At 41.8% G+C, this 16,540-nt stretch overlaps 1 protein-coding gene across 1 annotated transcript; it reads left to right on the top strand.

The window, feature by feature from the left end:
* Positions 1-12,003: 12,003 nt before the first annotated feature.
* Positions 12,004-15,641, top strand: SLC25A4 (solute carrier family 25 member 4). The gene is made up of 4 exons (XM_007517660.3): positions 12,004-12,250; positions 13,518-14,004; positions 14,476-14,616; positions 15,452-15,641. Exons 1-4 carry the CDS (start codon positions 12,140-12,142, stop codon positions 15,607-15,609), a joined length of 897 nt encoding a protein of 298 aa, XP_007517722.1. The 5' UTR covers positions 12,004-12,139; the 3' UTR covers positions 15,610-15,641.
* The last annotated feature ends 899 nt before the right edge of the window (positions 15,642-16,540 follow it).

Genomic DNA, 16,540 nt, shown 5'->3' with positions numbered 1-16,540 from the left:
TTTTGTCTTAACAAATCCTCCTTGGTTTCCAGTCTGCTTAATTGTATCCTCCTTTAAGAATTACCTATTAACCCACATTCCACTTCTGTAAATCCTTGCTTGCTCTCTGGTGCCATATGTTAGTTGCAAAATGTTCGCCTTAAGTTAAAATATCAAATGTACTTATGTAACCTTTTTTGGAGGCCTCCTCTCTGGGACCCTTTAAAAGAGGAAGAATTTCAAGCCTCAACATCTCAGAGCCATGGGCCATATTGGCACACTGGCCTGGGATCTCCTAGCTAGGATTTGTCTCTTGTCTATGTCTGTCTAAGTCTGTGTACTGGCCTTATTTTCACTCTTTCAAACTTAAGAATAAATTCCTTACACTTCACTTAAATACCGGAGTCCTGTCAGTTTGTGTGGGTTCAGATCAGAAGTGCTCTTTCACTAGAAACCAAAGAACACCACAGATTGCCATCAACTACCAAAGACTGGGAAAAGGCAGAAGGATCCTTCCCTAATACCTTCAGAGAGACCATTATTCATTCTAGTTTCCAAAACTGTATGAAAATACATTTCTCTTGTAAGCCACTGCATCTGAGGTAATTCCTGGAAGCAGTCCTACGAAGCCAATTCAAAGATATTGAAACCTCTAACTTTAATTACAGCTTTCTCTATTTCACCTTGTTGTTACATTTAACTTTGTTTCATAATACATAAACATATAAGACTGTTCTGCTCTCTTGATGAATGAACCCATTTATTTTTATGGCATTGTCTATCTCTATACATTACATGCCTGCTATATTTTTCTCATTTTTGTATTAACCTATCTGCATCTTCATGCTTGAGATATATTTCTTGTAGCAGCATACACTGTGACTGGATTCTCATTTTCTTCTCTTAAATAACCATCTAGAGGGAGTCGGGCTGTAGCGCAGCAGGTTAAGCGCAGGTGGCGCAAAGCACAAGGACCGGCATAAGGATCCCGGTTTGAACCCCGGCTCCCCACGTGGCTGCAGGGGAGTCGCTTCACAGGCGGTGAAGCAGGTCTGCAGGTGTCTATCTTTCTCTCCTCCTCTCTGTCTTCCCCTCCTCTCTCCATTTCTCTCTGTCCTATCCAACAACGACAACAACAATAATAACTACAACAATAAAACAAGGGCAACAAAAGGGAATAAATAAATAAAAGAAATATAAAAATTTTTTTTTAATTTGTATTTTAAAAAAATAAAATAATAATAATAATAACCATCTAGAATTTGAGTTGACTTTTTTTTGGGTCTATTTTGAGGTTGTACACCTCATCTTCTCAACAGCATAAAGGTTTTTTTTTCCTGTTAGTTTTGTGTATTGTTGTAAATTTTTATTTACAAGCCGTATTTTAAATTTGTATTTAGCAGGGGGTTATGAGATTGTAAGATTCCGAGATATAGTTCCACACCACACCCATCACTTTCAAACTTAATGTGCAACCCCACACACACACTCCCAGTGATAACTATCATAGTTCTCACAAAGTTTTAGAGTAGTTTATTTCTGGGGTTCCCCCCCCCAAGTTCATGTGCTTCAGTTCTGTAGTTTCCACATAGGACTGAAACCATCTGGTAGTAGTTTTTCACCTCTTTATTTATTCTGCTGTACATGATCACCTCCAGTTCCATCCATCTTGTCCTAAAGGACACATACAGTAAGATTGCAGATCTAGAACACTATTTATATGTTAGTGTTATGTGGTCTCCCTCTAGTGGTTACATTGAATAATGGCATAAACTTCTATTGCTTCTTTCAGAGTTGAATCTACCCAAGGCAAGTTAACATATTTAACAGCTATTTCAATTTCTTATTAATTTGATCTCGGCACTTTCTTCAGCAGTGTATAAACTGATATCAGTGTATAAACTTATATACTGAGAAATAGTGCCTAAATAAGCCAAGAGGGAAAACTCGCTTTTTTAAAATTTTTATTTATAAAAAGGAAACACTGACAAAAACCATAAGATAAAAGGGACACAACTCCACACAATTCCCACCACCAGAACTCCATATCCCATCCCCTCCCCTGATAGCTTTCCTATTCTTTAACCCTCTGGGAGTATGCATCCAAGATCATTGCGGGATGCAGAAGGTTGAAGGTCTGGCTTCTGTGATTGCTTCCCCGCTGAACATGGGCATTGACAGGTTGATCCATACTCCCAGCCTGTCTCTCTCTTTCCCTAGTAAGGCGAGAGTCACTGCTCAGCTCTGGTTTACGGTGGTGTGGAGGATTGAACCTGGTAATTTGGAGCCTCAGGCATAAAAGTCTCTTTGCATAAACCTTATGCTATCTAGCCCTACCCAAAATCTGTATTTCATTTCTTTCTTTTTGTTTAAGATTTTGTTTATTTATTAGTGAGAAATATAGGAGTAGAGAAAGAACCAGACATCATTCTTGTACATGTGCTGCTGGGGATTGAACTCAGGACCTCATGCTTGAGAGTCCAGTAATTAATCCACTGAGCTACATCCCAGACCACAAAACTTGTATTTCTTTAATACCTTGGAATCTGTTCTTTTAGGACCTGCCAAATAGTAGCCACCTAAAATAATAAGCTTATTGTTGAAGTAGTTGAGGTAGTTCAGTGGGTAAAGTGTTGGTCTCTCAGATATGAGGTTCTGAGTTCAATACCCAGCAGTGCATGTGCCATAGTGATGCTCTGATTCTCTCTCTCTCCTTCAATTTCTTTCACCAATACATAAATAAAATCTTTAAGAAATTAAATTAAGTATGGTATTATTAAGATGTAAATAACATTTACTATGGAACTCAGAAACATATATAGTGGTTGGCACATGATAGTCATTGGAAATAATTACTTTTGAGAAATGCAAAAGGAGTGCAAATATGATAACAGAACTAAGCATTTTAATTTTTATTTTAAATAGGTGCTGGGGTACTTCAAACTTTCTTTGAATCTATAGTTATCTCAAAATCAAAAATTAGTGACTAAACAATTAACTATAAAACATTTACTAATTAAGGTATTGATCTAATTAATTAATTTATCCCAAGCAAGAACTGTGCAGAAATAATGACTTTTTTTTCCAGAGCACTATTGAGTTCTGGCTTATGATAGGGCCAGGGATTGAATTTGGAACCTAGGAACTTCAGGAAAGAAAGTATTTGGCATAACAGTTATACTACCTCCCCATTTTGTTTTTCAAAGCAATGCATCAACATGCATGAGTCTGCCAGGCAGTAGCACACCAAATTAAGCGCACACATTACAGTGCACAGAGACCCAGGTTCAAGCCCTTTGCCCCCACCTGCTGGGGGAAAGCTTCAGGAGTGGTGAAGTAGGGCTGCAGGTGTCTGTCTTTCTCCTTCTCTCTATCTTCCCCTCCCTTCTTAGTTTCTCTCTGTATCTATCTAATAAGTAAATAACTAAATAAAAATAAAAATCATTGATGAGTCTATTACATCCATTTGACTGAAACCAAATCATCCATATATAGAGGGTTTTGTTTGTTTGCCATTCAGATTTTCACTGTGGCTTTGTGCAGAACATTTTCCCCACTTCTGGCAGACTCCTTTCTTTTCTTTTCTTTCTTTTTTTGTTTAAAAAAGGAGACATTAACAAAACCATAGGATAAGAGGGGTACAACTCCATACAATTCCCACCACCAGATCTCTGTATTCCAGCCCCTCCCCTGATAGCTTTCCTATTCTTTAACCCTCTGGGAGTATGGACCCAAGGTCATTGTTGGATGCAGAAGGTTGAAGGTCTGGCTTCTGTAATTGCTTCCCGCTGAACATAGGTGTTGACAGGTCAATCCATACTCCCAGCCTGCCTCTCTCTTTCCCTAGTAGGGTGGGTCTCTGGGGAAGCAAAGCTCCAGGACACACTGGTGGGGTCATCTGTCCTGGGAAGTCTGGTTGGCATCATAGTAGCATCTGGAACCTGGTGGCTGGAAAGAGAGTTAACATACAAAGCCAAACAAATTGTTGAACAATCATGGATGGACCTAAAGGCTGGAATAGTGCAGATGAAGAGTTGAGGGGTACTCTGTTTTATAGATAGCTAGTAGGCATATTTTAGTTATATTCCAAAGGGCCTGTAGCTTTACCAGTTTTTTTTTTTCTCTGAGCCTGAAATCTGATATGCAGGTGGATCCAAGCTATTGTCTAGGGAGATGATGTCATGGCTGGAAAAGGGACAGAGCTGTGTCAGGGAAGAGTGTAGCTCCTTAATATGGGGAAGGGGCATAAATATTGTTGACTGTAAACCCCATCAATTTGATTTGGTCTGGGGCCCATATTCAGCTTAGGAGCCTATGTGACCTCTGCATCCCTCTAGATGTGAGCTCACATTCTGTGGTCATGAGTAGGAACATTCCAAGCTGCCCCAATATTGACCCATCATCCTCAGGTGTAGCATAGAGTATGTTGTCCATCCTCCCTTCAGAGGATGGAACATTCTCTACCGCTGTGGATCCAAGTTGAGGGCAAGGTCCTATGTGGGGCCCACAAAGGGGTCTATTGTGTTGTTCATGATAGAGATGACCTGTAACAATGGAGAAAGGGATTTATTTGAGGTCTAGGCCCATCATGTCTGTTTGGGAGACTCAGGACTCCCCAACTAGGGCCCCAGCTGATGGGGTGGCCTGAAAGTGACTAAAGAGTCATCTGTTGGTATGCTTCTAGTTCTGTTTCTGGGATATAGTTCTGCTTCTGTTACATTGCTTGACGTTGTAGTCTATTTACATGATCTTTCTGTTACATTGGTTTGGTCTCACCCCCCCCCCCCACCTCTGGGATATTGTGGTTTAGTCTTTGCCTTTAAGTGCTTCTCCCTTCCACCCGCCCCCTATCCTACGTACTTCCTGAGTTCCTCTCTGCTGCTGGAGGAGAAAGATGGAGGAGCACATGGTGTGGTGATTAGGTGTTGGATTGTTTGCTCGCTGGTGAATAAAGATTAAACTGTGTTCTCAGCTCAGCCGTGTGTTTCTGGTTGTCTGTTACCCGCCCGTGAAGCCAGCCCGGCAAAAATGACAGTCATCATTAAAGTATACCAGTCTCTTGCTCTTATTCAACTTTTGCAGTCCTTGCTTTGCTAAGGTTAGCGTTGGAGTGAGTGAGAGAACTGTAATAGGAAGTAGGTGAGGAGGGCCGACTCCTTTATTCTCTCTCTCTCTCTCTCTCTCCTTTTTCCCTAGATAGTGACTGAGATTGTTACACAGAGAGACAAAACAGAAGAGACACCACAGCAGAACTCTACACTGTACTGCTCCTGAAGCTTCTCAGTTACATGGCGTTGCCACATGGTATGGGGGGGGGGGGGACTAAGCCCTCCCTCTCATCTGTGGCCTTATATTATTAAAAATAAAATAACATTTCAGAACATATTCTTCTCTGTTTAATGCTGAAATTTACCACAAGAGTCAATAATAATAGTAAGTTTTAATTCTTGACAGTCTTACTCTTGATCCTTCCATTATCATCAACATCAGCATATCCTCGTGTTTTTATTTCTTAGGTTTTTTACTCTTTTTAAGAAGTATTTATAATTTATTAATGGGAGAGGAGAGAGAAAGAACTAGAACATCACTTTGACACGTATGATGCTGGGCATTGAACTCATGCTTGAGAGTCTAGTGCACTAGTCACTGTAACATCTTCTGGGTGTTTTCTTTCCTCTTTAGCAACTCCCATTCTTTATTTGTAAAATAGCTTGTTTCTTTAAAAGCTTCCAGTAAAACTCTTAAGACTAAGGACATGCCTCATGGCATTTTCTCTGTGGCACTCATCCCCCCCACCCCAGCACCGTATCTAATGAGATTGTTGGCACCCAAGTGCTATGGCTGCAAACTACGCCCCATTTTATTTTTTAATTCATTTTTCATTTTTCTTTTATTTGATAGGATAGAGAGAAATTAGGAGGGTGGAAGGAGAGTAAGAAAGAATGAGGAGGAGGAGGAGGAGCTTCACTGCTTATGAAACCTCCTCCCTGAAGATGGGGACTCAGGGCTTGAACCCAGGTCCTTGTGCATGGCGATGTGTGTGCTCTACCAGGTGATAACCATGCCCTATTTGAAAGCATACTTTTCTCTCTTATCTCCTAGATGCATTGCCCCTTCTCCCACTGGCAGAAAGCCACTGAGTGATGGAGTGACTGGCAGGTGGATACATGTTCTGCTGAGCGCTGTTCTCTCCCCTGCCTGTGTAACTGATACTTACATCTTGTGATCACAGACAACTTATGCCCCTGAGGGCATCTGAGGCCTCTCTTTTCTGGGAAAGTCCATGAAGCAGTAAGACAGTGGTTTTCCATGGAAAACCTTTATCAAAGACTCTAATTACAGTTCTCCAAAATAGAGTAATTTGGACAGAAGCCAAGGAGAAATACATCTTTCATTTAAAAATATATATATATCAAAAATTCTGACTGGTAATCAAAGATGATACTTCCTGGCTTGAAATGCTAATTAAGCTAGAATTAAGCTTAAATATCTACTAAAATCTTCTGGTGATGTTTAAACAAGTGAACAGCTCAACAGTAAAAAATAACCTCAACATATCAGACAAAACTTCTCATTTTTAGGTGATCATAGATTCATACATGAGAAGGTTATTTTAAGATGACCAAATAAATAAGTCATGGTAAGGTAACTTCATAAAATAAAGATACAATAAAAATTTAAGGTCTGGGGAGACAGTCTAATGGTCATGGAAAAGACTGCTGTGCCTAAGACTCTGAGGTCACAGGTTTAATCCCCAACATTGTCATGAACCAGAACTGATCAGTTTCTCTTTCTCTCATTCTTCCTTCCTTTCTTTTTCTTTTTCTCTTTTTCTCTTCTTTCCTCTCTGTGCCTCTCATTAAAACTAAATTAAAATAAATAAAATATGTTAAAAGAATATAAATTAAATTGAATTAAAACTAAATTAAAATAAATAAAATAGGTTAAAAGAACATAAAATATTATAAACTATAATTAATAATATAAGAAATATAATGGAAAGAAGGAACTATCTACACCCAGAAAAAGCATATAATTTACCGTGATCAAGAACCTGGGTTAGTATCCCTAGTACCATATGGGAGCACCATACATGATACATGTACTATCTCTGTCTCCTTCTCTTTCTATATATTAAAGTTAAAAAAAATTAAAAAGTGGGGTCAGGCGGTGGCTCAGTAGGTTAAGCGCATGTGGCGCAAAGCACGAAGACTGGCATAAGGATCCCTGTTCGAGCCCCCGGCTCCCCACCTGCAGGGGAGTCGCTTCACAGGCAGTGAAGCAGGTCTGCAGGTGTCTATCTTTCTCTCCTCCTCTCTGTCTTCCCCTTCTCACTGCATTTCTCTCTGTCCTATCCAACAACAAATAACATTAACAATGGCAATAATAATAACCACAAGGAGGCTACAACAACAAGGGCAACAAAAGGGGGAAAAAATGGCCTCCAGGAGCGGTGGATTCATGGTGCAGGCACCGAGCCCCAGCAATAACCCTGGAGGAAAAAAAAATTAAAAAGTGGGGGACCAGGTGGTGGCATACCCAGTTAAGTGCACAAATTACAGTGCTCAAAGACCCAGGTTCAAGCCCCTGGTCCCCACCTGCAGGAGGAAAGTTTCACAAGTGGTGAAGCAGAGCTGCAGGTGTCTCTATCTGTCTCTCTCCCTCTCTATCTCCCTTGCCCTCTCAGTTTCTCTCTGTCTCTATCTAATAAGTAAATAAATAAATAAATTTAAAAAAAAATTAAAAAGAAAAGAAAAGGAGTTACTGGGAGCAGTGGAATCATGTGATGCCCCAGTGCACACACACAAGTACCCTTTACAAACAATGTGAATAAATTTAAACAATGAAAAATTTTCAACAAGGGGTCAGGTGATGGCACACCTGGTTGAGTACACATGTCACGATACACAAGGACCAAGGTTCGAGCCAGGGAAAGCTTTGCAAGTGGTGAGCCAGTGCTGTGGGTGTCTCTCCTTCTCTCTCCTTCTTTATTTCTCCCTTCCCTCTCAATTTCTGTCTCTATACAATAAATAAACAAAGATAGTAAAATTCTTAATTAGTTTAAAAATACTCAATACATTTATTGCCCCAAATATATATAGAATTGTTGTGAATAATATAAATATCTCATTTTCATTTCATACAGGGTCAAGAAAGATGAAAAATCTATACAAAAGAAGTGGCTCAGAGGGTTATGAAGCAGGTAGAGCCCCAAATTTGCATATGTGAAGTCCTGAATTTGATGCCCTGGTATCACATATGTCTGAGTGATGCCCTGGTTCTCTCCAATAAATAAATAAATAAATTTTTAATTGCTACAAAAGGCGATCTCTGACAAATTAAGTTGAATCATGTGAAAAATACATCAATAGTTTCCTAGCAATCAGAGAAGTATGAATTGGAACTCAGCATAAAAAAAACTAAAAGATTCTGTTAAAAATGAAAGAGGTGCTGAGAAGGTAGTTTGAAGGGTAGACAGGCCTTACGGGTATGAGGCCCCACGTTCCATCCCTGGCACTGCCTATAACAGAATGGGATTCTGGTTTCTTTGTGTTTCTTTCCCTTTCATAAAATGAATGAATGAAGTGGTCGGGCGGTAGTGCAGCAGGTTAAGCGCACGTGGCACAAAGCTCAAGGACCAGAGTAAGGATCCGGATTCAAGTCATCGGCTCCCCACCTGCAGGGGAGTCGCTTCATAGCCGGTGAAGCAGGTCTGCAGGTGTCTATCTTTCTCTCCCCCTCTGTCTTCCCCTCTCCATTTCTCTCTGTCCTATGCAACAATGAACGACGTCAACAACAACAACAGTAACTACAACAAGGCTACAACAACAAGGGCAACAAAAGGGGGAGAAAATGGCCTCCAGGAGCAGTGGATTCATGGTACAAGCACCAAGCCCCAGCAATAACCCTGGAGGCAAAAAAAAAAAGAAAAAACAGTTTAAAAACGAATGAATGATTTTAGGAAAAACAGTGCTGGAGAAGTATCTTGTAGAAACAGAAGTCCATCTACATGGTCAGTAGACTCTGTTAGATAAATTTTCATCAGGGGCTTAAAAAATTAACAGCATTCAGTCTACACTATTTTTGAGGATATGAGAAAATAATTTTAGGGAAAAACTAAATGTATGCAGAGCATTTCCGTACATCACCTTCTTCATGATCAAAAGCCAAGAAATAACTCCAGTATATAATTTAGAAGATGGTTTAGGGAACTTTATTAACAGGTGGAAGACAGGGCAACATTATTATTATTATTATTTTAAATGACTGATTTGCATTATACTGACCCATGAAAATCTATGTGAAGCTGTGATGAATAAAGATGATCTGGTGATAAACAGGTCAACAGCTACACCTCTAAGGTTCTTGGTGACTAAGCTGTTTGTTTCCTCCTTAAAGACTCCATAAGGCCAAACTTAATTCCTGGTACTGGGCAAGTATTTGTTACTTGGATATATAGTTGGTGTTTTCTTTTATATTGTATTCTTGGCGTTTCTGCCTACTCAAACTTCTGGCAACTTTGTACTTATGCAACTACTTACCGGGATTTCAGAGCTCTATCTAGCCAGCCTTAACCTTGGATAAATTCACACACATTGTGGTCTTGGCAACTGATTCAGTGACCTTTGCTCTACTGAAGTCTCCAGATCCAGGGTGACACAAATACAGCTCAATGCACACTGAATACAATGTCTGTGCTCATCAGCAAGCCAGTGTGCAGGAAAAAGTGAGTTAAGATTTTGTCAAATGTACAAATGAACATTAACAAATAGGGGAGGGGGCAGTGAGAATTGAATCTCGAAGAATTGAGAGTAAAACTCATTGCAATAATTTTTAGAGAGAGGAACAGATGTATTTGAAAACCTTTATGATTAAATGAACTGATTTTTTTAAACTGAGGAAAATTAAAATTCATAGTAATATATTTATTTTAAAATGATTAATTGCAATCAATATCTAGGGATTAAGTAGCCTAAATCTCCCAACACACAAGGATTTGCCCCTCTTTTATTAAACTTCCTTGCCATCCAGCAAGTAGAGAAAGCTAAACACCCTGATACTACCCTCAAGAAGCCAACACCTGCTTGTGAATATTTTGACCATAGTACATGTTGAGATTCTGGTGAGAGCAGGGTGGAAAATCAAACCTTTACCAGGTTCAAAAAATAAGTGTCCTGTTATGCTCCTCTTGGAGTGATCACGCTGGTGTTACAGGGTGACAGACCAATAACCATATAGAAAAGCATAAGGTACACACACACACACACACACACACACACACACACACACACACGGCTTGATAAAATTTGTATTCAAGGTCTAGGCCCATCATGTCTGTTGGGGAATCTCAGGACTCCTAGACCCCGAATAAATCCCTTTCTCCGTTGTTACTGGTCATCTCTATCAGGAACAACAAAATAGACCCTTTTTGGGTCCCCACAGGACCTTGCCCTCAACATGGATCAACAACAGTAGAGAATGTTCCATCCTCTGAAGGGAGGATGGACAACATACTCTATCTTCCACCTGAGAAAGATGGGCTCTGAAATTGGGGCAGCTTAGAATGTTCCTCCTCATGACCACAGAATGTGAGCTCAGACCTATAAGGATACAGAGGTCACATAGGCTTCCTAAGTTGAATCTGGGCCCCAGATCACATCAAATCCATGGGGTTTACAGTAAACAATATTTATACACCATTCCCATATTTGGGAACCACTCTCTTACCTGATACAGCTTCCTGGTCCTTTTTCCAGCCATAACATCATCTCCCCAGACAATAACTTGGGCTCACCTGCATATAAGCTTTCAGGCTCAGAAAAAGAAAAAAAAAAAGTAGTATAGTCATAGGTCTTTTGGAATAGAACTAAAATAGGCCTACTAACTATCTCCAAAACAGAGACCCCCAAATCTTCATCTGCACTATTCCAGCCTTTAGGTTCATGATTAATCAACAATTTGTTTGGCTCTATATGTTAACTCTCCTTTCAGCCACCAGGTTCCAGATGTTACCATGATGTCAACCAGACTTCCCTGAGAAGACAACCCCACCAATATGTCCTGGAGCCCTGCTTCCCCAGAACCCCATCCTACTAGGAAAAGATAGAAACTGGCTGGGAGTATGGATATACCTGTCAGTGCCCATGTGCAGGGAGGAAGCAATTACAGAAGCCAGACCTTCCACCTTCTGCACCCCATAATGACCCTGGGTCCATATTCTCAGAGGGACAAAGAATAGGAAAGCTATCAGGGGAGGTGATGGGATACAGAGTTCTGGTGGTGAGAATTGTGTGGAGTTGTGCCCTCGTATCTTATGGTTTTTGTCAGTGTTTCCCTTTTATAAATAAAATTTTTTAAAAAAAATTTTGTGTTCGCCTAGTGGTCCCCGGGACTCAGCCTCTAAGGGTGGCAGGGTACCAGGCTTATACGCACTGCACAGCAGAATGAATGATTGAGCTTTTGAATGGGGATATTGCCAGGTATGAGGCAATCACAGCATCAAAGAGTATTTGTATTTCTATGGGAAGATCTTATTCATCTGTGAAAACACACAACTCTGAAGGTGCCCAAACCCAGGCATTAAGCTCTTGCGAGGAGTAAGTAACTTTTCTTGAAAACACAAGAAAAAATAGCCCGAAATTCCAAGTGGACCAGTGCAGTCCCAAGATTTACGAGTCCTGCTTGAAGCACTGGTCCCGTGTCTGTCCTCAGGTCGGCCCGCAGTCTAAGCCTTCTTGTGCTATAAATACAGCGGCCTGCCAGCTGCAGAGACATGGTGTTCCCTCTGCTTGCTGGGACAGATAACATGAATTTGCCCTTTAAACGTCCCATGCTGAAGGCACAGCCCCCAACCCAACCCGGCCTCCCGGAAGCTCCTTCGCCCCGGTTGCCCTCTGCAGAAGAGGGGGACCGGGGAAGGGGTGGGGGTGGGGGGGGGGTCCAAGCACCTGCCCAGCCAATGCGCAATGCGCACCCTGCCCCGGGGTCCCTCCTCCTCTCGCGAGAGGCTGGGCGGGGGATATAAGGAGGACTGCGGGGAAACGAGCTGCTCCTTCGCTTCGCGCAGGGACGGAGACGGGGTGGCGCAGCCTAGCCGGGCGGAGGCGAGAACCAGAGCGCGGCTCCGCGAGGTGGTGTGCACCCGGCTGTGACCATCACCATGAGCGATCAAGCTTTGAGCTTCGTGAAGGACTTCCTGGCAGGCGGCGTCGCCGCTGCCGTCTCCAAGACTGCGGTCGCCCCCATCGAGAGGGTCAAATTGCTGCTGCAGGTGATGCTGGCGAGCGGGCGGGCGCGGTGCCGGCGAGGCTGGGCGCGCCCGGCACGGATGAGCTGGGCGCGCCAGGCGCGCGGGGCGCGGAGGAGCCTGGGGAGCTGCAGGCAGTCCGCGATAGGCCCCACGCCCCGGCCTGCTCGAAGGGGAAGGTGCCCTTTGCGGTAGAGACAGGTCCAGCTTCACGAGCAGATTCCTGGTGTCGGGTGGCGCCTGGCGCTTGGTTGTCTAAATATGGAAACCCACCCCGAGTAGGTTACAGTCAGCCAGAGCCTGCTCCCGGGAACTCTGGCACTGCCCGAAGGCTTCATAGGTCGGCTTCACCTTTTTGCTTTTCAATGTCCTTTGCACCTTCTTACCAGCAGCCACCTTTTACAATAGCACCCAAACAGCTAGTACCCAAGATCTTGCTATGCAGCAGACAGATTTATATGTCATTCGTCTTTTATATAATCTGTGTAAGACAGGGATTCATTTCCTCCCTTTTACGGATGGAAAAGCAAGCTTTGAGAGATCAAGAAGCATATTTTGGAATAAATTGCATCACTCATCTTGCGCCCCCTCTTTTTTTTTTTTTTTCTTGCTTTCTCTAGTATGGTCTCTGAATGGCCTGTCATTATGCTGCCTATCCAGTGTTTCTCCATTTACCCAAAAGGCAAAGGCCTCTCAATGAACAATTGAGCCTCCTCCATTTGGATGTCAAGATTATCAATGAAAACAAAAATCCCAACAAATTGTTCACAACAAACCCTAAATGGATATATATATATTTAAATCGGGATAATTTATTTGAATTTTTTCAGGCCTTGATGCCTAGTGAATTCATTCTCTTGGTACAGCATTTACTACAGATTCTGGTAGCCAGGCAGATGTAGAGTGAGGCAGGACTGTACGCATGCCGATCATCCTGCTTATTAATCATAGCAGGGATCTTTTATCATTTCTAGCTCCCAGTAAGCCCCACATATAACACTGGCCCCTGTGGGAGAAGCAATAATGGATCTCTATGCTCAGTTAACCTTATCTTTTCAGCTTATTTGGGACAGAATCTTCGCTTTCAGATTAATTAAAAATTGGATTTGGGGAGAGCTTTCAGACCGAGTAGCTAACATATTTTTACTCAATAGTCATTGGATTTCCCCCTAGGCATTTTTAAAAGGAAATTAAATAAATAAATAGCGCAGCCCCCCCTTTTTTTTCTTTTCTTCACCCTCCATCCTGCCTGTGCCCCTTACCACCTATCTCCTGTTCCCTCACCCTACAGGTCCAGCATGCCAGCAAACAGATCAGTGCTGAGAAGCAGTACAAAGGGATCATTGATTGTATTGTGAGAATCCCTAAGGAGCAGGGCTTTGTCTCCTTCTGGAGGGGTAACCTGGCCAATGTCATTCGTTACTTCCCCACCCAAGCCCTCAACTTCGCCTTCAAGGACAAGTACAAGCAGATCTTCCTGGGGGGTGTGGACAGGCATAAGCAGTTCTGGCGCTACTTCGCTGGTAACCTGGCTTCTGGTGGAGCAGCCGGGGCCACCTCCCTCTGCTTTGTCTACCCACTGGACTTTGCTAGAACCCGGTTGGCTGCCGACGTGGGCAAGGGCTCTGCCCAGCGTGAGTTCAATGGTCTGGGCGACTGTCTCACAAAGATCTTCAAGTCTGATGGCCTAAAGGGCCTCTACCAGGGTTTCAGCGTCTCTGTCCAAGGCATCATCATCTACAGAGCTGCCTATTTTGGAGTCTATGATACTGCCAAGGGTGAGAGAAGGGTGCTGGGGGTGTGGAATGAAGAGGAGACAGAAGGGTGTGTGGAGAGATGTTTGTAGAGGCTCTTTAAATCACAAAGGACTTAATCCTCCCCCCCCCCCCCCCCGAATCTCTGGGCTAAACTGAGATTTCTGTATTGGGTGGTATGGGCTAGCTAAAGTATCCTCATTGTCCTCTACTGAAATGAACTCTGATCTTAAGGTACTCAGAGAGGAAGAAGGGGGCCCTAAATTCCCTCTTGATACAGTTGTCAACTTACTCAATTTAACTTGAAGCCACTTCAACATGAGCTGTATAGTGAACAGAACTCTGGCCTCCCTGGATCCAGAGAAGGCAGCCAACAGCTTTTGATGATGACACAGTAGCCTGTTCTCCCTCTATACTGCTCCCCCCCATGATACTATTTGCAAGCTACTGGGAGAAATCACATCATAGCCGTTGATTTCTTGGCTCTGCCCACAGGGATGTTGCCTGACCCCAAGAATGTGCACATTATCGTGAGCTGGATGATTGCCCAGAGTGTGACAGCAGTTGCAGGGCTGGTGTCCTACCCCTTTGATACTGTTCGCCGTAGGATGATGATGCAGTCTGGCCGGAAAGGGGGTAAGTCTGAGACCTGTTTATTTAAGTCTACTTTTATTTTTCTGCCCAAAGAGAATACTATTGTGCTTATTTCACTCTTCATTATTCTAATTGTTAAAAAATAATTATGTAATAAGAACTTACAAAGAAAGACTATAATAATCCCTTTTAACATTCTCAACTGTTCCTTTCTGGGCCTTTGTTACAAAAGAAATATGAAGATCAAAATGGGATTTTAGAGATGAATGTAGATAGGTGTCTGGCCTTATAGGAACCTTTGGACTTTTCCCCTTAGAGTCTGCATTCAGAAACAAGAGTAAAGCACTGAATTAGCTCATCTATTTAAAAATGAACTCTTGTATCATTTATCAAGTTATTACAGATGTTAGCAGGGGTGAGTGATTTAGCTGGGTGAGATTTGAAGCATTGCCATAATTTTCTATTCTCTTCCCTATATTGAAACATGAAATCATTTTGTTTTAACTTAGATGTTAGCTGTTTCATATCATTCAACCTAAGTTTTCTCCAGGTCGCAAGTTTCTTCACCCATTAAAAAAAAAAAAAAAAAAAAGGTAACCACCAGCCAGCTTAATGCTTCTGCTCCATACTGCTCTCTTCTATTTTACAGTTGGACAGTTTGAATTAAGTGGTTCAGTACTCTAGTTCTTCACTTAAGTGAGAGCAGCAAGAATGACAAGAAACCCAGCTAACAATTATTCAAGGAAGATGTTCAGCTAAATTTATATCGAACTAGGGCATTACTTTTATAATACTGCTAACATTGTATGCATGTGACTTCAAAAGAGATTCTCTTGTCTCAGAATTATTGAGCCCTCACCAATATTTGTTTCCACAGCGGATATTATGTACTCTGGGACAGTGGACTGCTGGAAGAAGATTGCAAAAGATGAAGGTGCCAAAGCTTTCTTCAAAGGGGCCTGGTCCAATGTACTGAGAGGCATGGGTGGTGCTTTTGTATTGGTGTTGTATGATGAGATCAAAAAGTATGTCTAATGGAATTAAAACTCAAGTTCATTGGCTCCAGATCCATTGTGTGGTTTAATAGACTTCCTAGGAGAAGTTAAAAGAAAGAAAAACCAGAATGAAAGGAATACCTCAGAAGAAAAAAGAAAAGAAAAAAAAGCTTCATTGAGTGTTCATTAAGCCACAAATGTATTTTGTATTTATTTTACATTTAAAACCCCACAGCAAATATAATTATTCATACTTATATGATTAACTGATAATGAAAACTGAATGGAAACATCAATAAAAAACACTTAATGCATGTACTTTATTCTATTGAATTTTAATTAGCTGCTAAATGGATTAAAAATAAGATCAGAAATTCATATTTCTAGCATGATTCATTAATAAATCGGTGGCTAAACTTTTAAATGTCAAATATACAGTCTGTCACAAGAGTACTTACAATGCTTACTGTTCTGGTTTTCAAACTCATAGAGTCTGCACTCTGCTTATTTTACCTCCCACCATGCTGCTGCAAGTTCCAAAGTGGCAATTCAGATCATGCTGTCTATAATCTCACCTTATTTTAGGCAGTTTTCAGGAATTTTGAGGTTCTAGGACAACAGGGTGGGGAATGCCCAGCTCATTGGGCTGTATATCATTTGGGTCTAGCGCTGCTAAGGTGACTGCAGGAGGGACAATAGCAACAGTAAGTGCTAATTTTTAAGTTTACAGTCTGTGAATAATGTTATAAATATCAAAACAGTGGTCCAGGAGGTGGCACAGTGGGTAAAGCATTGGACTCTCAAATGTGAGGTCCCGAGTTCAATCCCTGGCAGGACATGTATCAGAGTAATTTCTGGCACGTGCTCTCTCTCTCTGTCTCTCTCTCTCCCTCCTATCATTCTCATTAATAAATAAAATCTTTAAAATAGATATAATATCAAAACAAACCCCAAATACCCAGGTAGCCCCT

This window comes from Erinaceus europaeus, chromosome 2, assembly GCF_950295315.1.
Source record: "Erinaceus europaeus chromosome 2, mEriEur2.1, whole genome shotgun sequence".
NCBI lineage: Eukaryota > Metazoa > Chordata > Mammalia > Eulipotyphla > Erinaceidae > Erinaceus > Erinaceus europaeus.
Note: the sequence above shows the minus strand (reverse complement) of the source record. Positions and strands in the feature narration are given on the sequence as shown.

Coding starts and splice junctions, on each gene's coding strand:
- SLC25A4 (XM_007517660.3), top strand. CDS start 12,140: ATGAGCGATCAAGCTTTGAGCTTCGTGAAGGACTTCCTGGCAGGCGGC. Junction 12,251..13,517: donor GGGTCAAATTGCTGCTGCAG/GTGATGCTGGCG, acceptor CTCACCCTACAG/GTCCAGCATGCCAGCAAACA. Junction 14,617..15,451: donor GCAGTCTGGCCGGAAAGGGG/GTAAGTCTGAGA, acceptor TTGTTTCCACAG/CGGATATTATGTACTCTGGG.